The sequence below is a fragment of the Malania oleifera genome, chromosome 2, assembly GCF_029873635.1.
Source record: "Malania oleifera isolate guangnan ecotype guangnan chromosome 2, ASM2987363v1, whole genome shotgun sequence".
Classification (NCBI taxonomy): Eukaryota; Viridiplantae; Streptophyta; class Magnoliopsida; order Santalales; family Ximeniaceae; genus Malania; species Malania oleifera.
Genome location: NC_080418.1, coordinates 54003601 through 54027418, shown reverse-complemented (window position 1 = coordinate 54027418; position 23818 = coordinate 54003601). Strand labels below are relative to the sequence as shown.

At 36.7% G+C, this 23818-nt stretch overlaps 1 protein-coding gene across 1 annotated transcript; it reads left to right on the top strand.

The window, feature by feature from the left end:
- Window positions 1–830: 830 nt before the first annotated feature.
- LOC131147983 (uncharacterized) lies at window positions 831–21946 on the top strand. The gene is made up of 2 exons (XM_058097689.1): window positions 831–1377; window positions 20938–21946. Exons 1-2 carry the CDS (start codon window positions 1005–1007, stop codon window positions 21633–21635), a joined length of 1071 nt encoding a protein of 356 aa, XP_057953672.1. The 5' UTR covers window positions 831–1004; the 3' UTR covers window positions 21636–21946.
- Window positions 21947–23818: the final 1872 nt, after the last annotated feature.

Here is a 23818-nt window from a genome sequence, read left to right as displayed (position 1 = left end):
ATTCTTAGGAACCAATACTATAATTTAGTTAAGATCTTTGTGTTGATAGGTTTTTTTATCTTCTACATACCAAACTAAAATTTGGGCAATAAGGGAAGGAATTTGAAAAGCAATATCATTGGGATGGAAGGATTTTTAAGTTGTGTAAGATTTCAAAACATGTTATCCATGTAATTAAAGATTGGATTTTATTTTTTATTTTTTTTTATTACATAGGAACTCTAACCACCAATGAGCCCTTCGAATCCCCTAGTGTGGCACAAAATCTACGGATCAGCGTCTTCCGCCCCCAGATCTCACTAATTAGGGTAAAGTCTGGAATGTAAACACAACTTTTGTGCATTAATTGAACATTTGGCTAACCCGACCCTCAGGACACATCTCCATTATCATCCACGATCCTTACTAACTTATAGAGAACTCTCATCATCCATAGTCCCTGTTGGCTCACAGAGTAAACTTTCACCATCCACGGTCTTCGCTTGCTCACAGAATAAACTTTCACCATCCATAGGTACCGTTGGTTCCATGAGTGTATCTACTTGGAATTGAATCTCCGATTCTTATTCTTACTTGCTAATGCCTTTCCATCACGCCATGCCCGTGGAGACTTATTTTATTTTCTCTTTTGTGGATATTTGTAAGGTGTTGGAAAGTTGCTCTTAGTGTAATGTATTTGTTGTAAGAAGAGCATATAATGGGTTTGTCCATTATATTGCTAATATGGCAAAAGCTAGGAGATAGGACTTTTGTCTTTCTCCACATTTGAGTCTTCTTCTATGTAAAGATTTTTTAGTCTCCTTAACTATGACTTAAGAGATTTTTCAATTATGTGAAGTGTAAACCAAGCTTGGTGGGCATTGTGCACAACCCCGAAAACGACGACGTTTCATGTAAGTTTTCCTACACGCCCTTCTAATCTTCAGTGATTCCTCACTGTGCTTGCCGCCCCACTCTGCTTCTCCCTCCTTGCTCCCTTGTCCTCACCATGTGATTGAGAAGCCATGGCGATGACAATATCTGCTCGCCTCTGTTCAACCCAAGCCTGTAGCTTTTCTCTGTTCGGTCTCACTACGCGTACTCGTCCGCGCCTTCAAACTCGTCGTCAATCGCTTCCATTAAGTTCCTCCACGAGCCGAATTCACCTGCCGAAACTGAAATTTTCGGACGGGTTCCCGGGATTTTCTGCAAAAAATTTGGGGTTTTCTTTTGGCAGGGGACTAAGGTTGTGTGCAGGTGCGGATAATGGGGAAGGAGGGAGCCGAAGCAGTGTTGACGAAGTTGAAGAAGCCCGAGGGCAGAGCACTATGCCCGAACGGTTTAGGCATTTGGCCAAGGAAGCTCCTGATCGACCTATTAGATGGCCTTGGTTCATAGGTTCGTCATATCTCCCTCTCTCCCCCTCTCTCGATTTAAGTGACTTTTTTGTTTCGTTGCTGAGGAAGATGAGGAAAGGAAAGTAAAATTTTTGTTTATTATATATTTAAGCTGTTTCAATATTTATATTGTGAAAAACAAATGCTAACGTAAGTAAGCTATATGGTTTTAAAAGGCGCACTCAACTGAGGGTTTTCCAAACCAAATGCAGCAGAAATGGTTATATTTTATTTTGCTTCTATTGTGACTTTCTGTATTTATCAAATTACCTGCGTCACGCATGGGCTCGAATTGCTTCTAAATTTGCTTAGCATGGTCTTTAGCATACGACACATTACTGAAAACTATGCTACTGTTATAACTACAATACAACATTGACGCTGAATTTTATTTGATATGATCTGTTGGTAAAATTTGGGATATTCAGATTAGTGGTAGCGTCAAAAGTTGTATTACCATTTGTTAATCACATTTTAGGATACGAAGTAAGTGGTTTGTGCGCCATATGCTAGCAAGAAAAATGTTAGCAAGAGGATCATACTTGCAGAACAATTATTAGAATTCACAATGAAGGGAGTCCATAAAAGAAGAGATCCTGGTGCTGCCCAAGGGTTAGTGGGAAGAAAGATGAAGCCACCTTGGAAACTAAGGATGGTAAAATATACAATTTTTTTGGAGAAACTTTGAGGAGTGCATTGGGGGGCTAACAGGGTAACTGATGTAGGGACAAGTGTAGCACATAACTCCCCACTTTAATCCCTCTCAGGAAACCTCTATCAAAAGCCTTACTGACCAATATTTCAATACATCTACCACAAGAACAAACAAATAAGGGTACAGTGGATCTTGTTGCCTAACCCTGCCTGTAGCTTTAAACCAAGATTTAGGCTCTCCATGTATAATGACTAAAAAAGAGACATCGGATAAACACCCCCTTATCCAAGTCCTCCATCTTTCACCCAACCCTTTCCTCATAAAGATTTTATCAAGTCTCCCACCAACATGGTCATAAGCCTTATCAAAATCTACTTTAAGCATAATCCCCTTCCTTTGCTTTAGAACATCCTCAACAACCTGATTTGCCACTAAAATAGCATCCACAACTAAGACAAGGAGTGGGTTTCATGAAGCCGTGTTAGAGAGAGAAGCTCTCATCCCTCTCTAAGGGATGCACGGCTGCGTGAGGCTTGGATGCTCAATCAACTGAAAATCTTCACCTTCTTCATCCTCAAGATCCTCCATTACCGTTCATCTCTTGGCTGTGGTCTTCTACACTGCCTGTTCCGTTCATTTTTAGTCAGATTTTTCAAATTTGTGTTTCCCGCCCAGTTCAGATTTGAAAACAAATTTGAATTTGGCCGGTCATGGGGCACAAAGTTGCGCTTAGGGCTTCGTAGAAATCAGCTGTGGATTCTGATTTGAAGAAAGAGATTGATGATGCCTTGAAATTCATAGAGATTAAAGGGGGAAACAGGAATGCATGGGCTAACAATAAGCATCACGAAATTTTTGCTGAGTTTGCTAGAATTTCGGGTAAGGCGATTCAAAGGATACAAGGGGAGTCGAGTGGCACAATATCACCTTCGGTTCTCCTTGATGAGCTTCAGGCGAAAATGGGAATGGATGTGAATTTGTCCCCGTGCAGCTCAAAGGAGGTGAACTGTAGTAACACTCAAAAGGATATGAGAGGGAAAGAGGTTCCCATGATGTTAAATGCAAAATTTCTTGAGGAGATGGGTGTGACAGACAACAGTGAGGCCTTGAAGGTAACAGATGGGGTCGAATCTGTTCAAGAAGGTGTGCCCAAAGACAGTAAGAGGATGAAGACAGATGGTGAGAACAGAAAACTGCAGGAAGCACCAGAGAGTAAGGTGCTTATGAAGGAGAACAGAAGAGTGCCATTGGTTGATTTGTTTGCAAACAAGAGACAATTATAGAGTTGTGGAGCAATACCAGCATTTGACTCAGATGGTGCTGGGGCTAGGGTTCAAGAAACAGACATGGAAGACCCTGCTGGGACTTTTAACAAGTGCCTGGTGGGCTATTTTGCTGGAAAACACCCTGGTAAGTCAGCTCTCAACTCACTAGTCAAGTCCTGGAATGTAAATGTGGAGGTTATTCACCATGCTAATGGGTGGATAGTATTCAAGTTTGGAAATGAAGAGGATATGGGAAATGTGTTGCAGAAGGGGCCTTATTGGGTGTATGGCAGATCTCTGTTGCTGAAGAAGATGCCAAAATTTTTTCAGTAGGAACCTTAGTAGAGAACCTCTCTTCCTGTTTGGGTTCAACTGAAGAACTTACCTATTGAATTATGGACACCAATGGCCTTGGGGAGGATATGCTCTGAACTGGACAGACCTTTGTATGCAGACAAGCTAACAACAAATAAGGAAAGGCTATCCTATGCCAGAGTATTGGTTGAAGTAGACATTGCAAAGGAACTGAAGCTTAAGGTTAAAGTTTGGCTGCTGGATGACATGTCAATAATTCAGGAGATTGTGTGTGAGAGCTCGCCCAAATACTGCAATTACTGCAAGGCTATTGGTCATGTAGAGTAATATTGCAAAGTTAGGAAAGGGAAGGAGGTGGTTCCTATTGAAGAGAATAAGGGAGTTGGTTCAGTGCCTGAAGGTATAACAGGAAGAGGTGGGGAGCCCAGTTCTGAGAAGGCAGTTGAAGAACCTGTTTGTGAATCTGGTTGTCTGCAAGAAGCCAGTGTTAAACCAGTGGGAGTATCAACTGATGCTTCCACTGACAGAAACAAAACTAGGAACGCTGTCCCCCTAATTGGTAAGGATGCAAAGGCCAAAGGTGTTGAAAAGGGTTCTGGAGTATGCTCTGGCAGCAGAGGAGAGGTTACAGAAGGAATTCATAAAGACGGGTAGGGTTGTTAGTACTGATCCTATTGTTCACAAAGATATGGTCAGTACTGATGGATTTATCCCTGTAAAGAGCAAAAAGAAGAACAAAGGGCTTGGCTGCAGTAATCAAGCAAGTAGGAATGGAGGGACAGCCCTCCAAAATCCTCAATGAAGATAGCATGTTGGAATATTAGACAGAATGGGGTGGTAGGCCTTATTAGGAAAACAAAGTAGAAGTGTTTGGTGTGCTGGAATCTAAGCTAACTGAGTCTAGCCTTGATAACTTCATGAAGAAGAAATTGCAGGGATGGAGTCAGGTGAATAGCTTCCCTCACCATGTACCTGGGAGGATTACTGTGATCTGGAATCCATAAACAGTTCACATTCAGGTAAATGAATGTAATGCTAAGGTGATACACTGCTCACTGAAATGTCTAGTTTCTTCTAAAAATTTTGCAGTTAGTTTTGTGTATGGCCTTCACTCTGTGGTGGCTAGACGTGGCCTATGGCAGAGTTTGGTGCAGTTTGGTAGGGCAGACTTAGGGCCTTGGCTGCTGTTGGGTGATTTCAATAATGTTCTTACAGCAGAGGAAAAGAGGAATGGGGTCCCTGTTACAGACTATGAAATTAAAGATATGAGGGAATGCTTCATGAAGGTTGGGCTGACAGATGTTAACTCTGCAGGGTGCTTTTTGACTTGGACGAATAGAAAAGTCTGGAGTAAGCTTGACAGGGTGTTGATGAATTCTAATTGGGTTCAGGTTGCAGGGAATATTCATGCTTCATTTCAGTTAACAGGGCACTTATCAGACCACTCCCTGTGCATGGTGACATTGTCTGAGGATGATTGCCTGGGTAAAAGGCCCTTCAAGTTTTTAATATGTGGGCTGGGCATACCAGATTTCAAGAGGTTGTTAAGGAGGGGTGGAGAGCTAAATGCCAGGGGTCCAGGATGTTCAGGTTTGTTAAAAAGCTGCAGGTTCTGAAGGGGCCTCTGAGGTACCTGAATGCACTACCCTTTTCTCATGTTGGCTCCAGGGCTGAAAGAGCTAATGAAGAACTGGTGGAGGTGCAGCAGAGGCTTCATGATTCTCCTGAGGATGTGGATTTACAGGAGCTGGTGATTGAGAAAAGGGTTAAGGCTGCCAGGCTAGCTGAGGCAAACAGAATGTTTATGGCTCAACAAGCTAAGCACAAATATTTCAAAGAGAGTGATAGAAGTTCCTCCTTTTTTCACTCGTTGATGGGAAGACATATGGTCAGGAATCATATAGCATCAATCACAAATAGTAATGGGGAGATCACTACATCTCTACAACAGGTTGCAGATGAATTTGTTACCTACTATAAGGAACTTCTGGGGTCTTCTGAGAACTGTATGGAAGTGGATACTTGTATTGTTGCCAATGGTCAGACCCTGAGTGAAGCAAGGGAGATGGTCAGGGACATTACAGATGAGGAGGTAAAACTGGGCTTATTTAGGATTGGGGAGGAAAAGTCTCCAGGCCCTGATGGATACACTTCCTGTTTCTTTAAGAAAGCTTTGGGGTACTATTCCTGGGTATGCCCAGTGTATATTGTAAATGTACATTTGATTAATACAAATTACCCTTACTAATAAAAAAAAGAAAGCATCCACAATCTGCCTATTCCCCAAAAAAGCACTTTGAGCCTCAGAAATAATATCTCCTATTACAAAAATCAAGCTATTTTCTAGAACTTCAGCATGATTTTGTGCATACTTGTAATTAAATTGATGTGCTGAAAATCTGCAACCTTAGTATGGTGGTGGATCCAGAAATCATGGTTTGGGGGGGGGGGGTTCAAATTATATGCCTAAAAAAATTATTGAGATTTTTTTAATGTGTTTGTAATTATTATGATTTTAAGTAAAATATCTATTTTAGTTACATGCAAGAATTAAAAAAAAAGGTTTTATTAACTGGAATCACATGTAAATGCATCTCAACAACAGTAAATTCATATCAACAATAGTAAAAACTAAAAAGTTGTCAAAATTAATGCCACTATGAGCATGGAATATACCAAAAAAATTAAAAAATCAAATATAAAATCTAACTTTGAGTATATAATTGACCAATAATTTAACTTGAGTAATCATCCTATAATTTCTGCTTTTCTCATAGCATAAAAAAACATCTCTATCAAATCATTATTGAACTTTTGAACAATTTATTTCTAAATAGTATAAAAAAGTAATTCACGAGATAATTATCTTCCATCTCATTGCAAGTTTGGTTTTTACCAAAAAAAAAAAAACACACACACACACACACACTTGATTATAATTTTACCAAAGAGGATAGTTAAAATAAATTGAATCAATCTATCGACAAGAGGACAAATTACTGATTTTATTATTTTTACCAATTCTCGACGTAATCTAAAAATAGTTATATTTTTTTAAAATTTAGGCGCTAACAAATATGAAGATTATAATGTTGTAACTAATATCTCCAAACTTTCCTTTACAAGTAAAGTCCTCGAGACAAAATTTACATATTTTTGTGATGAATATTTTTGTTACCTTTTATTCTCTAGTATATTTCTTTTTAGAAGTTGTGAATCGTTATATCCATATGTGTACCTATTCTATATACTAGTATTAGTAATCCTTAATTTTTAACCCTTTTGATTTAGGTTTTTATACCATTAAGTAAGAAATTTACAACGTATGTTTTCTTTTAGCTTGATTTTTTATACTTCTAATATGATTCTACTATGACCTATCTTTTTACTTATACACTTTTTTAGTATGATAATAAAAATGAATATAGTTATTAATTTTTTAACTGTGACATAAAAAATTTAAGTGCATGTTATTACTTTTTAAAATAAAAATTGAAATATATATGGTATAAAATAAAATATAAAAAAACAATAGTAGTCATATCTTTGTTGTCTATTTGATTTAATTTTTCATATGATCTAAGTGATTTCTTCTTCTTCTTCTTCTTTGTTTTTTTTTTTTTCAAATCTTTTGGTGTATGGTGGAAACCACAATGTATAATGTATATGCTATATAGTTGTAGTTTGTGAGACTTATGTATTGAACAGGACTTCTGAAATGGGTGTGGAATTGGAATAGGCTGGGGGAATTGGAAAAGGTATGGGGATAGACCTGCATGTGGGCTCAAAGGCAAACTTAAGAAAAGAGACCTATTCTTCTTAGGCACCAAAATGACGAAAGTATGCTTACTACTCTTGCTCAAAATCTCATTAAAATAGAACTCATTGAAGAAATCTTCATTAAATCCTCCTTATTCACTTTCCAACAATCCGAAAGAAACCCATGCTAAAGCCATTCTAAACACAATTGCCTTGACCTCATTTTCCTCAAACAGCTGTTCCATCACTTGGTCTGTTCTCTAGAAATAGGATTCAACTCCAACACTTCCCCACCCCCCCACCCCCCCCCCCCCGGGGCCCCAAAAATCCTCTTCAGTAAACAAGCAGGAAAAAAGAGAAAATCTGTAGTCTCCTCATTACCAAACAAGAACCAATATTAAATATCTTCATTTGGAAAACAAAAGAGGTTAGGATTCTTCCTGTAAAATTTAAAATCTGCACCAAAATAATAAAAATTCCATTTTTCATCATATCAGTATTAATTATCAGACCCTTCTGACAATATAAATAATAAGAAAATAAAAATGATTTAAATTTGGACATTGTGATCGTATTATTTCATACAAAATTTGTTGTTTTTTGGTTTTTTTTGGGTATAAACTTCCATAGAAGATGCATTTAACTCAATCGACTCATATATATATATATATATATATATATATATATTTATGTGTTGAAATTTTCATGCAAAACAAGGTGTGTGTTGTAAATTAAAATGAAGAACACTAACCTCCCTTTAGCTTCTCCGAACAGTTGCAACTCTATCCTAACAATAGGACAAATGGCAATGAGCTCTTTTGACATTTGAATATATAATGGCATTTATATCCCTCCTTAGTTGACCATCTTTTAAAAAAATAGAAGTTGTTGTATTGTCGTTCTTCGGAGCTAACATCTAAATTGTGTTATTTGAAAAAAATGAATAGACTTGTTACACAGTACCATGGTTTTAAAAATTGGTGCATAAGTTACTAGGGGTGAGCATAATTCGTCCAAAATTGAATTAAGAAAGTAAATTCTGTTGGTTTGGTTCAGTTTTCGTTTTCACTGAATTTTGGTTTTCAGTTTTTGGTTTAGTTTTAGGGTTTAATATGTTTGGTTAAACAAATTAATCAATTAGTTTATATTAATAATTAATAATTATATACATTAAAAGTTTATATATTATATATTTATATTATCTATATTTTTTATATGCTAAAATATTAATTAGTTAAAATCAGTCAACCGATTTAACCAAAATTTGATTCCATCGGTTTTGGGGTTCTATTTAATGGAATTTCAATTGTTTCGGTTAATAGGATTACAACAACAATAACAACAACAAAACCAAGCCTTAGTCCCACTAGGTGGGGTTGGCTATATGAATCCTTTTCCGCCAATTTATGCGATCATGGATCATTTCTTTTGATAGATTTAAGGATATTAAATCCTTACTCACTATCTCCTCCCAAATTATTTTAGGTCTACCCCTACCTCTTCTATTGCCCCCCATAGTAACTAAGTCACTCTTCCTCACAGGTGCACTATGTGGCCTACGTTGCAAGTGTCCATACCATCTAAGTTGTCCCTCTCTTATCTTATCTTCTATAGGAGTTACACCTAACTTACCACAAATATGTTCATTCTTTAATTTATCTTTCAATGTTATACCACTCATCCATCTAAGCATTCTTATCTCAGCAACTTTTACTTTTTAGATATTATGTTTTTTGGTTGCCCAACATTTCGATCCATATAGCATTGCTGTTCTTATAGCTGTTTTATAAAACTTCCCTTTCAATTTTAAGGTTATTCTACAATCACAGAGCACACTTGAAGCACTTCTCCATTTTACCCAACTCGCTTTAACTTTATGCATTACATCATCTTCAATTTCTCCTTCAGCATGCATAATAGATCCAAGGTATCGAAATCTACAAGTGCTATTATTTCTTCATCATCAAGTTTAACTTTGTCCGCAATATTCCTCCTATCATTACTAAAATTACATTTCTTATATTCTGTCTTATTTCTACTTATCCTAAAGCCTCTAGATTCCAAAGTTTCTCTCCATAATTCTGACTCAGTCTCTACTCCGTCTCTAGTTTCATCAATTAATACAATATCATCTGCAAACAACATACACCATGGAACCTCTTTTTGAATATTCTCAGTCAATTGGTCCATCACTAAAGCAAAAGGATAAGGACTCAAAGCAGATCCTTGATGCACACCTATGGTGATTGGAAATTTTCTAGTTTCTCCATCTATAGTCCTTACACTAGTCATTACTCCATCGTTCATATCCTTAATGACATCGGTATACCTACTACATACACCCTTTTTTTCTAAAACCTGCCATAGAATTTCCCTAGATATCCTATCATATGCTTTCTCAAGGTCAATAAAAATCATATGCAAGTCTCTCTTCTTTTCTCTAAACTTTTCCATTAATCTTCTTAAAAGATAAATAGCTTTTGTGGTAGATCTCCCAGGCATAAAACCAAATAGATTTTTTGAGACCTTCGTTTCTAACCTTAATCTTTGTTCAACTACCCTTTCTTATAGTTTCATTGTATGACTCATAAGTTTAATTCCACGATAATTATTACAATTTTGAATATCTCATTTATTTTTGTATATAGGTATTAAAGTGCTTTTCCTCCATTCATCTCGCATTTTCTTAGTTTTTACAATTGTATTAAATAAATTAGTTAATCATATAATTCCGTTATCACCTAAGCATTTCCAAACTTCAATTGGGATGTTATTTGGTCCCATAGCTTTCCCATTTTTCATCTTTTTTTAGTGCGAGCTTAACTTCGTTAACTCTAAATTTTGCGAATAAATCTCATATTTTTAGTCTTTTCCTTATTTGACAATTCTAAGTTTAAGCCTTCTATTTGGTTTTCATTAAACAACTTACTAAAGTAACTTCGTCATCTTTCTTTAATGTCTTCGTCCTTAACCATGACAATATCATCTCACTTTTTATACATTTTACATTTCCTAAGTCCTTACTTCTTCTTTCGGTTAATAGGATTCTTTAACCGAAATTTTTCGTTAACTGTAGTGACTGAATGCTTACCCCTATGCATAATGGTTGTTACATGACTATATTGGTAGCTTCCAAGAGTGTTATGGGGCGATATCTCAAAAGCACTCTGATTCAAAACCATAACAGTTGTTACAGACTGTTTCTGGCTGTTACAGTGTTTGACTGGCTGTGAATGACTACAACAGATTTTTGAGCCCCTTTTTTGCATTTTCTCCTCCGCTTTATTGAAGCTTAGATACTCAATTTTAAGTTGGTTTATTTAGTTAGTAATTTTTTATTACAAAAAATTCATTTTGGGTTTATTTTCCTTAACAGTTGGTATGCATTTTTTTTAAATAACTACCATTCAAATAAACACAACTTTTCCTGTCATTAAATGACATATTTTCGTATTCTAAGTTCTTTCAAACATATTTTTATTTTTTCGTACTCCTAGCTTGATGACTAAAATATTTTTATTGTATGAATTTTTGTTTTTCTTTGACATATGAACATTGAATATTTTATTTTTTGTGTAGCAAAAATTCCCTTAAAGAGTAAAAGAGCACAAAAGAGTGCATTCTATAGTTTATGTTTCTTTATATTTAAGATTTTTTAGTTCGAATTTCACTTTATAATCAATAAAGTAGTGAAAAGTAAAAAATGCATGGTTCTTCTCACCAAAAGCAACTAAAGCAACCAAGATGACATCCAATGCTTGTAATATATGTTATATTTAAATTGATTAAAATTTACTAGAAATCATTTAAAGCATTAGTATGTAGGATTCTAGTATCAAAACATATGAATCTATATGATTTTAAGAAGTTTTCTAATGCAAAAAATGAATTCATGGATGCGGTGTCTGTTACTCGTTATGTAACGACCACAAAGGTTGCATCGTGACTGTTACTATTATGCGGTCTGTTACTGTTATCTGAAACCATGCTCGATACATCTTTCCATAGGTATGTATTTTGTTCTCCAAATATGCATTTTCCAATGGCGCTGGTTTTGGATTGCCAATGTTGACATTCTCATTGAAACTCATCTAGGAATGACATACGACTGTTTTTGGGCACTAGGGCTTCTTCCACTTACCATTTAGGGGCAAATTTGTTATTAAGATAATTATATCATGTTGTTATTACAAATTGGTTATTATCATTTAGATAAATATTGGTGTTATTAAATTTAAACACCAGGTGTCATTTTCTAAGCATTAGGGGGGTCTATGTCTTTTTTGGCAAATCATAGGGGGGTTTGCATATTTGCCCTAAAATCTAATTAGAAGAAATTTCTGCAAAAGTTTTAATGAGTTACACAATATATTAGTTTTAAAACTTGTGTTATACAACCTCATCTCATTTTTATATGATGAAAACGAAAATTTGAGTTTAGTTCAAAGTAGGTGCATGAATTAGTGAATCCCACACTTCGAAGTAGGAATAGTTGGATTAAATGCATTTTGTGCTCTTAACTTAGCAACATGATACAATTATATTGCAATTTAACAAAGTACCCCCCTTAATTCCTTGCAACGATCAGCTCAGCCGCAACTAGAAGTGGAACTCCCCTGTCAATGATGCCTACGAAGAGCAACCTTGCTTCTCTCCTTTGAAACCTGACTCCCAACCTCTTATCCCATCTTCTTGCCTGTGAAGATCCTTCTCCTTGTACCTTTCGCTCTCATCAACTCTACCCATCACTCAAAATCTAACCTACAAATTATAACTTTTTAAAACCACCCAATTCAGCAGAACCAAGCTTCGCTTTCACATCATAGGCCATCGTCTCTCTATTGTGAACAAATCCCAACCTCATATATCCATCATAGGCCTTTGTTTCCTTGTTGAGATTATTGTTGTCCCATTCCGATCTAGTTTCAATCTTATCTTTTCCCCACTCTAGCCAAGCTCTTAGGCTCTCTCCACCTCTTATTAGCAGTTGTCATGGGGAATTTCAATATCTTAATTGACAAATAAAAAAAAAGCTATGACATGGTGGAAAAGGCGGGGTTACTTGTCATAACCGAGAGCAAAACGTGGCTTCTTCTCCCTTTCCCTATCAGTGCAGGAGAAATTGTCGCTGTCAAGGGAGCTTAGGACCTTCTTTGACTCAAACACAAGAAGTCCATGGGTAAAAACCTTTAGTGTTCCTCATCATATTATTATGCTCTGACTGAGAGCAAATGAGTTTGGTTGCTTTTTATCTTTGGAGAAAATCCCAACAAATGGTGTGCGTACCAAATAAAAAGGATGCAGTGGGGTGGAAGAAATTTTGGGAGGTAGTTACAAGAGAACAAATAACTTGAAGGGATTTGAATTCAGGTCAGATTTTGAGGTGTTGTGAATGCAGATCACATAATATTTGTTTTGCAAACAAACAAGAACAACAACAACACCCTCTTATGGAACCCAGACCTTAGGTTTTCACAAGATTGCAAGCTCCGGATTGCGGAAAGGAGGAATTCAAGTGTGGAAGATTTTGGATTCTTGGAATAATATTTGTTGAAGAAGGAAAGCTTGACTAGGTGATGGAGGACCATCTACATCCCAAAAGCGGCACAGGTATTTTAGGTGTAGGTTTAAGAAGGTTTAGAAAATAGTGTTTGTATGGAGGACCTTTTTGTATTATTTAGTGACTTCCTTTATTATTTTGTAATTGTGTGCTTAGTTGGGTAATTTTTGTAAATATGTGTTGGTTTTAGTTGTGGCTTAAGTTCAGGAAATGCAAGTTGATGTACATTTATGGTTCAAATAAAATTGCAGTTTTCCTCTCTCTCTCTCTCTCTCTCTCTCTCTCTCTCTCTCTCTCTCTCTCTCTCTCTCTCTCTCTTTCTAAGGATAGATTGAGGGATGGTAGACCTAGATTGAGGAAAGGATTTGGATGACGAAACTCACTCACCTTAGATGAAGACCTAGAGGAGATCTTGAGGTACCTTTCGATGGCAAGAGCTTTTTGATCAGCTGCCTCTAAAGACTTTGGTGAAAACAATTCAACCTCTCATCTAACATTTCCCTTGAGACCACTCCCAAACCTAACCACGGTGTAAGGTGTGACCTCTATTATTAATCCTAGGCATCAACTCCCCAATTCAAACAATGTAGCTGGCGACAGTAGTGGTCTATTTGTGGTTCAAAAGCTCACTAAACAACTGAATCTTAATGGAAGGACGTACTTTTCTTTCAATCGTAGTCTCATCGTGTCCCATCGGGTAATAGGAGGTTCACCCAATTGTGTTCGATCGGGTAATTGATGGTTCACCCAACCTTTCCAGGGTTTTTTGTACAATTTTTCAATAATACTTTGCTAGCCCTATAATTTTGATCTTGGAAAACTGAACTATGTCCTCACCTCGTATAGGGTACTAGTTAAAAAGATCTTTCATCTCCACTACCTAGTCTAAAAAGGAGCTCGAGTCTAATTTCTCATCATAGGCATGCACATCTACCTTGATCCTTTTTGTGGCATCTCCATAGTGCTCCTGACCTTGCCTTGAGTAATGTGGAGCATGCCTAGGGGTCAGGTTGGTACCTTACATCATTAAACTCCTCAAAGTTATCTTCCTCAAATCTAGACTTTAGATTGACCTCAGGCTAGAGGAGCTGAACTGGTCTAATGGTCTTTTGGAGCCTGACTCATATTGTTAGGTGCTAGAGGAACTCATAGAGTAGGAAGAATTCCTTGGGGCTGATCCTACTGAATATAGGGACTCATTAGGGTGCTTAACTAATGGTCTTATGTCTTCTACAATAGGGCGTTTGCCTAACAACTTCATGACTTGGTCAAATTTGTTATGCAAGGCGCTCAATTTTTGGTCCATTGACTCCTGAAGAGTGTCTAATCGGACAAACAAGGATTGGGTTGATTTTGGTGCAAGTTCAATGGGACAATTATGATGTCCAAAACTTGCTTGATGAGTTAGGTCTTAGTCTTGTAAACCGTGAGGGGGAAGTGGTTAGGAATTGGTGGTGTGGTAGGTGAGGGAGAGAAAAAGACTCCAAGTTGACTAAAGAGTTGAGTAGCGTTGCCTCCTCAATCAACTATGGTAGAGGGTAAAGGAGTATGGGTGGTGATAGAAGTTGTCAATGAAGATTCTTTCTTGGAATGCTTGAGGTTTAGGAACTAGTAGGGAACCGGGGGTTTTTTTTTGGGGGGGGGGGGGGTGGGTTAGTAAAATAGTTGGTTAGTGTAGTTTCTCCAAGTGTTATACTCATCCAAGAGTTTAAGATTGAGTCAATAAATGCCTCTTAGTGAGAAGTATTTGAGATTCTTGCCTTAGGGATTGGGTGTTTTTTGCCTCTTCTAGTGCCTTAGGAGGGCAATCATAGTATGGTAAACTAGGATGGCACCATTTAGGAACTGTGTTTCAAGTGATTTCTCTCCTTCTATGTTACTAGAGGCTAAGAGTTTTGTGAGTTGGTGGTGTTTGTTCATTTATGGTTCCACACTCTCCCATTGTAGATTTTTTTTTTTCTCTTTTTTGTTTGTGTGTGTGGTGCTAGCTATCTTTTTTGGTCTTTGCAACCTGCATTGTGTGATGGGTGGGGATTTCAATATCATTCGTCTTACGAAGGAGGGATTGGGGGGCTTGAGGTTGACTAGTAGTATGAGAATTTTTTACTCCATTATCCAGGAGTGCGAGCTTAAGGATATACTACTGAGTAATGGCCACTTTACCTGGAGAGCGCTAGGAGAATTGCTTCCTCCTGTATTGACTGTTTTTTGTTCACAAATGAATGGGAGGATACCTTCACCAGTGTTGCCAAGGAGGTTCTCATTAGGACAATTTAAGATTAGTGCCCAGTTCTTTTGGATGCCAACCCTATTTGTTGGGGCCCTAATTCTTTCTGCTTTGAGATATGTGGTTGCCTAGGAGGTTCCCATTTGTAACGTCTTAAAAAAGTACTTATTATGAATAGTACTCAAATTAAGTATTTGTCAATAAGTAGTGTTTGGTTTACACATGAATAACTATTGATTTCATGAAGTACTTTTCCAAACTACTTTTTTTTAAAAAGGAAAGTAAGTCTTTTTTGAAGAAGTATTTTTTCTAAAAAAAATACTTATTTTGAATGAGTACTTATAGCAAGTAATCCCAGATTTCTTTTAGATATGTGCTTTTTTTTGGTAAATACTTCCTTTTTATTTTTATTTTTTTTTTCTAGAAAAGTTTTTTTCTATAGATGGTTCCAACTGACCCCTTAGTAATGATTTGGAGATAATCCTCTTTGGGGAGAGTGTAAGTTGGAAACAAGAATCTAGGATAAGTGGGTGAGAGAAGGGGATTGTAATACCACACTGTTTCATAAAGTGGCCAAGGAAGAGGAGAAAGAATTTGATCAAGGAACTAGAAACAGATGAGGGAAACGTGGTGCGGGATTCAGTTCAAATTGGGGTAGTGATAATGAATTTATATAAGAGGGTGTACACCAAGGGATGCATGGATAGGTTGATGATATATATTTTATTATAGAACAAATAGGTTGATGATTGAAGGTATAAATTGGAGTCCCATTGATGAAAACCTTACTACTTGGCTAGTGAGGCTGTTTGATAGTGAGGAGATCAGGGGGCCAATTTTTGTGATGGATATGTGTAAGGTTCCAGGCTCCGATGCGTTTACCATGGCTTTTTTAAGGATAGTTTGGAGGCAATTCAGGAAGATTTAATGAATTTCATTTGTGAGTTTCATAGAAATGGGGTGGTGGGGAATAATGTTAGCGCCATGTATATAGCTCTTGTTCCTAAGGAGCATTCAAAATGATAAGAGATTTCCAATCGATAAGCCTGGTAACTAGTCTCTTAAATTCTCGCCAAGTTCTTGTCTAAAAGGCTTTGAGAGGTCTTAGGGAGAACAGTCACACTAGAATAGGCTGCCTTTATTAAGGATATACATATTCTAGATGTTTTACTCATGGCAAATGAGGTGGCAGAGAATGTGAGGAGAAGGGGGGAGAGGTTTATTTTACTCAAATTAGACTTTGAGGAAGCCGAGGACATTGTTGGATTTTCATGGATTATATGTTGGCCTTGAAGGGTGTCTGTGGGGCTTGGAGGAAAAAGGTGCTTGTCCACAATGGCTATGTAAGTTATTGTGGATGGTTGATTGAGGGAGTGGTTTCAAGCCTCATGGGGCTTGAGGCAAGGAGGGATCCTCCTAACCCATTTCGCTTTGCCTTAGTTTTGGATGTGATGAGTAGGGTGATCAATCATCCCCAAGGTATTTATGTCATCTGGGGTCTCAAGGTTGGTAGGGAGGAGATCATACATTTTATTTGGATTGAAGAATTTGGAGAGAAGGAAAGAAAGAAAACCTTTTTTCCCCGACTCATGTGTTTGGATTGTATTTTATAAAATGAATGGATAGAAAGGAATAGAAAAGGAGAGGGATAAATACTTACTTTGGATATCTCCAAAAGTACATTTTGTTTGGATTGAGGAATTTAGAGAAAAGAAAAGAAAGGGAACCTTTTCTCCTTGAATCACTTGTTGGGATTGTATTTTATAAAATGAATGGAGAGAAAGGAAGAGAAGTGGAGGGGTAGAAATACTCACTTTTGAATATCTCCAAAAGTGGAGAGATTGGGAGAGAAAAGAATTCAGCTTTGCAATATTATATATATGTCATGAATGCCTCACTAGAAACGAAAGAAAAAGATCAATTTAGTAAAATAGTATTAAATCTTTTTATTTTTCTCTTGTTAACCAATCAATATAAGAGATAACTCACACTCCTCTTGTTTCTTTTCTCTCTAGTTATCCAAACATCACCCCCCTCCCCAAAAATAAAAAAAAAAACTTTCTTTTCTTTTCTCTTCATGAAAGAAATCAATATCATTTATTTTCTTTTCTCTTGTTGTTATCCAAACCAAGCAATAGTGTCCCATCTCCAATTTGCTAATGAAACCCTTCTTTTTCTTGAGGATAGTATTCTGAATTTTCACAACTCTTACCTTGCTGAAAATTTTTGAGAATATTTCGAGCCTTTAAAGTAACATATCTAAGAGTGGGGCAGCAGATATCAATTTAGGTTTGACAGAGTTAAGATGGTTTGGCTAACCTAGCGGGTCATACCATTTTGGAGTGGCCTTTTGACTTATTTGGGTTGTCCATTTGTGGTAATCGTGGCTATATATCACTTTGGGACATAGTAGTGGAGAGAGAGGGAGTAGATTTGGTGGTGCTGTTTGGGGGGAGGGGATGGAAGAAAGCTTACTTATCATTAGGAAGTCACATTACTCTTATTAATGCTTCTCCTTTTAATGTAACTTTATATTTTCTTTCCCTTTTCAAAATTCAATCGGGGTGGCAAAGACCTTGGAGAGGATTAGGGATTTTTTTATGTCAGGAGTTGGGGAGGGCAAGAGAGACCATTTAGTTACCCGGGATAAGATTAGAAGACCAAAGTCTGATGGGGGTTTAGGAATCAAGAATGTGGTGTTTTAAAACATCTTGTGAGTTCGAAAATGGCTTTGGAGGTTGACTCCCTGTGGCACGTGGTAATTAAAGTAAATATGATTTGCATTGGAATGGATGGGATACCATCGGAAGTGGTTGTGTTTCTTATGCGAGTACTTGGAAATTCATTTCTCACATTTCCAAATTGGTAATGGAAATAACATTTGTTTTTGGGAAAATACTTGGGTGGGTGAGGTTTCGTTAGTCTTTAGTCCTCATTTTTTTTAGATTGTCTAGGTTATGCAACTCTCTAATTATTGATTTCATTTCTACACTTTTGAATGAGGCTCTCTCTCTCTTTTGGGGTTTTCAGTTTTTCAAGAATCTCAATGAGAGAGAGGTTGATGATTTAACTATTTTATTAAGAGTTGGACTTTTTTTCCCCCACAGTGAGAGATGACTCGAGGATTTGGGTAGGGGATTCCTCTGGTTCTTTTTCCACTATTTTGTTGGTATCAACTTATGAAATCCTCCTTTTGAATAATTTTATCAATAAGGCAAAGGTTCCCTTCAAAATAAAAGCTTTCATGTGGATTATGGTCTTTTACCGGTTTAATATCAATGATTTGTTGCAGACAAGGAGGCTTCACAGAGCTGTAAGCTATGTATGTGTCATGACTCAGATGAGACAATCAACCGCTTGTTTTTGCATTGCAAAATGGCTAAGCGGCTTTGATTTTTTGTTGTTTTCATTCTTTGGTGAGGCTTTTGTTTTTCCCATGGACAATTGAAGCTTTTAAAAGTACGTTAAAGAGGCTTCCGAAGAAGTAATTGATGATTTAACTATTTTATTGAGAGTTGGAATTTTTTTCTCCCACGGTGACAGATGACTCGAGGATTTGGGTAGGGGATTCCTCTAATTCTTTTTCCACTATTTTTTTTTGGTATCAACTTATGAAATCCTCGAGTCCTTGTGCTTTCCTTTTGAATAATTTTATCGGTAAAGCAAAGGTTCCCTTCAAAATAAGAGCTTTCATGTGGATTGTGGTCTTTTACCGGTTTAATATCAATGATTTGTTGCAGACAAGGAGGCTTCACAGAGCTGTAAGCTATGTATGTGTCATGACTCAAATGAGACTATCAACCACTTGTTTTTGCATTGCAGAATGGCTAAGCGGCTTTTGGTTCTTTGTTGTTTTCATTCTTCGGTGAGGCTGTGTTTTTCCCATGGACAATTGAAGCTTTCTTAAGAGTACGTTAAAGAAGCATCTGAAGAAGTAAGGAAGGGATGGCTCTGTGGACATGTGCTATTTTTTTGCACTCCATTGGACTTTTTGGATGGAAAGGAATGCAAGGGTTTTTAATGGCAAATCAACTCCACCTTGTTTCTTTTTGATTAAGTGGTTTTTCCTTGCGTCTTTTCGGGCTCATGCATTTGGCTTTTTTTTTTTTTGAGTTTAACCTATATAAAATCTTAGTAGGAACTGGAGGGGAGCATGATTGTAATTTCCTTTTTTTCTTTGGGAGGATCTTTTATCCTCAAATCATTATAAATTATTTTCTCTCTTGTCAATGAATTTTTTTTCCTTAAAAAAATATGTATTATACGATAATATGATTGACCTTTTCAAAATATTAGACATGCTTATCACCAATGATCTCTTGGCACTTGTATTTTAAAATATTGTATCTATTCACGACTATCATATGATAGCTTAACATTAATTTCACTCGACTAATCAACTTCTTTTCTTAATGTCGAGACAATATATTTCATATGACTTATTTGGCTATGCATTTATCTTTTTATTTATGCATTGAGAAAAGGGTAGGAAGAATTAAGTGAAAGACAAAGGAGAAACAAAGGGCTTCCCTGAATATGATAGTATGGACAGCTTTATCCTTTTAAAATTTTAATTTAAAGAAAAATAGGGCATACATGTTGTATACCTCATATGTTTGTGATATACATAATATATTTTAAAATCAAATAATCTAATTACAGTAAAGTATTTTATATAACAGGAGGTGCATCTATAAATTATCTGGTTACTTTGGACACTAAACCATAGTGTGCCCACCCCTGAGATTGAGTAAAGCAGCTCGCAAAGGCCTTGGGGTGGTCCCAAGGACTCATTATGAGAAAGTGTTATAAATTTTATTTTTAAAAAAATATACTTAAACTAATTAGATTATTATTAAATAAGATAATTCAGACATCTTTGTTCAGAGCATTATGCTTGCCTACAATTGCTTGTCTTGTTTACATGGGATGGATAACCATCATGTAAATAGTAGTGTAGGTTTTATTCTTTTGAGTAGTATAATGCCTTAATATAAAATGGGACAATGACTAGGTCAGTTTTATGTTTCAATGGGACTATGACTCAGTCAGTTTTATGTTTCCTAATACTAGAATTAGAATAACATATATGAAGCTCTTTAGGGGAGGATGAGTGTTTATCAGTCATTGTAAAACTCATTAGGATTTGTAAATGTGTTTAGCCTACTTGCTTCCTCACTAAATTCATGTTGCATATGGAGGTGTTAAGGATGAATTGCGTTGCTTTACTGTTTACTGCTTGATTCATGCTTGTGTTTTGTTTCCACTTAACTGTGTTAGATGGTTGACAATTTGTTCATGTGGTAATATCATGGTATACTTTCAGCGGACTAGTTAAGCTAGTTCGCTAAACGAGTGCCACACAACCCTTCACAAGGTGTGAAGTAATCTTAAATGGTGGCCAAACATTGTGCTGTCAATACTCCTTAAGAAATAATAGAATAGAACATCTTAGACACTTCATTTTCTTATATGATGAACGGCTTACTCGTGCTTTGAATTACATTTGTTAAGGCTTTGTGGAGCAATAACTATTTGTTTTCATAAAACAATAGAAGATTGTGCATATCCCGCACCACGAGCTTCATTGTATGACTCTTTATTTTCTTGTTTTCTTACATGTTTCCTCATTTTTTCTTTGCTTTTTTTAATAAATAAATTCAAATAACCAATGCAATTTTATTTGCTTGAGATTTCTCCTTTCTGTCATAAGAATTGTGGAAAAAATATAAGATGAAATATATTCCTGATTTTTCTGTTGTTTTTCAATTAATATGCAGTACTGGCATTCCTTTTATATGCATGGAGAACAGTTTTGTGGGAACTATATAACTGGAGGAAGGCTGTACTTGGTATCTTCAGTTTCATGGGATACCTCTTTAAACTTGCCCTAGCATTTATTTTCCATTTTATAGGTGATCCAATCACTTCTTTTATCAGATGTATTGAGGATGCAATCTACACTGTTCGATCTTTCTACTCTAGTGTAGTGGCATATGCTCCTGTTTCAGAGCTGACAGTGATCATTGTGCTAGCATCAGCAGTGCTTGCTGTTGCAGAAGCCACTGCTCCAGAGTCTGTAAACAGCCAACCATATCTTCTTACAGTATCTGGTCTAGTTGGCTTTGCAGCTGTGAAAGGCTTTGTTTCCGAACTGCTCTTTTGGCTGCTTTTGTTGGGCCTGTTTGGTTTTGCACGGTTTGTTAAGAAGAGAGATTATGTTTCGTCTGTGCTGCCTGCAGCGGCTGTGCTAGCTGCGATTGGAGAGCCTTGGATTAGAGTTGTTGTGATGATCTTGTATACTGCTTTGGCCATTTCTCACCATTCAAAGAGGCGCTCAGAAGGAAATGAGAAGCGTGACATTGCAACATCTGCTGGGAGGCCTCCTTTGCCGTTGCTTGGTGTGGCCTTGGCCATTGGTATCCATCTTGCTGTGAAGTGGGCTGGGTACAGGCACTTGACATGGATGATAGTATGACTGGCTTCTATTCTTCGGTTGGGGAATCAACATGTGGCCCATGATGCTGTAAATGTCGTTACTCTCTGTTTTACATGGTTTATGTAGTTGAGACTTGCAGTGGCTATTTAATATATATTTATATTTTGGTTCTTGCAAGAATTGACTCGAGTGGGTGCTCAAATTTTCTTCTGAACTTTTCTTTAAACCATTTTTTGGAGACTATTTGAGTGAAACAATAATTATATTCTACAACATTTCTATAGAGATGTCAACTATGACTATGGAATTTGCATTCAATTTTATGGAGGATTTGTTGAAATTTTGAATCACTGGTGATTTAATATGGGTGCATATTTGATTATCTTTTATAAGATTCTCACGCCGTGGAACAGCTATTTGTAGTAATGTTGTTGAATGATGCTAAATGACCATATGGTTTTTGAACTAATGTTCTTCAATGATGAATTATTGTTTTTTAGTCTATACAACATTGTTTTCTACTCACAATGACTTTTAATGGTTTTTAATTTTATTTTTTATTTTTGAGAATTGATTTGAGTCAGATAATTGAATTGAACTATTAATCAATTAGACTACTAACTAAACACGGAGCCCATGTCAATCTATGCCATTGGTATGAGTCGGAATTTAATCGTTTGGTTCAATTATCAGAATTATGAACTCCCAATTTGCAAGGACATTAAACTCGTTTGGGAGAGAATGGAGGAGAATCATTATCCTATACCTTCATTGGACTAATAGAGGCTTTGAGATTAAAAACGTTTAAACAGAGAATGCATGCAATCAAAAGATCACACCTTACAGCCATTGAAAATGCTTTCACAGAGAATCGCAGGCGCATGGGGGACCTGTGCATGCTGCCCTTCTCTTTTCTGGCCTTGTAGATGAAAAATGCATTCAGAAATGAGGATAATGATGTTGAAGAATTTTGACGCTGAGAAGATTAGGTGCACCCCTCGTATACCAAATCAATTAAAAAATAAATATTTGTGTCAAAGGTGAGTGTTATTTATGGCTCTTATACTTTTGTTTTGATAAGTAAAGAAGAAATGAGGAAAAACATAAAGGGGGCAGCACAACAGGACTCGTTGACAAGGAGCCTATGCTCGTCGACGAGGGAACAGTAGAGGTTCGTCAATGAAGGTTCTGAACCTCGTCGACGAATAATTACGGAGAGCAAGAAATTTTCAGATTTCTGGCATTGTCGATGAGAGCCCTGTATTCGTCGACGAAGGTTTTTCATGGTTTTGTCGATGAGGTTCTGTGTTCGTCAACAAAAGGTGCCTGGGCTGCGACAGTTTTTCTAAATTTTGAATTTTTGAATGTTGGGTGGTTGGGTAAACAGGAGGGAACCTCCGAGAAAACTCTATATATGTCATCTGGGCATATTTTTAGAGAGAGGGATCATTATTGAAGTGTATTGTGTACATTTTGATTTCCTTAGTGAAATTTGTGTATCGTTGTTTCCGTGGATGTAAACTTTGCCGAACCACGTAAATCTTTGTGTTGATCTTGTTCGGAAGGAATGGATGAAGCAATATGGTTAGATTTGAAAGCAAAGGCAGCGTCGACAATACGCTTGTGTTTGGACAACGAAGTTCTTTATCGGGTGATGAAGGAGGATTCTCCAACGGCTATCCGGCGAAAGTTAGAAAATCTGTGCATATCTAAATCCCTCAATAACAAACTTTTTCTTGAGCAATGTTTATATTGACTTAAGATGGTAGAAGGATTTAGTCTAGATCAACACATCAATGCATTTAACCAAATTATAAGTGATTTTGTGAGAGTTGATGTGAAGTTTGATAAGGATGATAATGCTTTGATGCTATTAAATTCTTTGCCCTCGACTCATACCTACGAAAATCTTGCGACCACTCTTACGTGGGGAAAAAAAATACTTGATTTGGAAGAAGTAACAAGTGCTTTGTTAAATTTTCATCAAAGGTTAAAAATATGTGATCAAGGAGAAGGACTAGTGGTAAAGGGTAGTAATGAGTGAGGTAAAGGAAAGTTTAAAAATGGGTCTAATCAGAAATTTTGGAATCAATCCAAGAAGAAGAAGGAAATCTGGTATTATAAATGCGGTAAAAAGGGGCATGTGAAATCGGAGTGTACGGATTGGAAGAAAGGAAATGCTAATAAGCATGAGGGGATTTCTAAATCTGTGAATGTTGTTC

Coding starts and splice junctions, on each gene's coding strand:
- LOC131147983 (XM_058097689.1), top strand. CDS start 1,005: ATGGCGATGACAATATCTGCTCGCCTCTGTTCAACCCAAGCCTGTAGC. Junction 1,378..20,937: donor TAGATGGCCTTGGTTCATAG/GTTCGTCATATC, acceptor ATTAATATGCAG/TACTGGCATTCCTTTTATAT.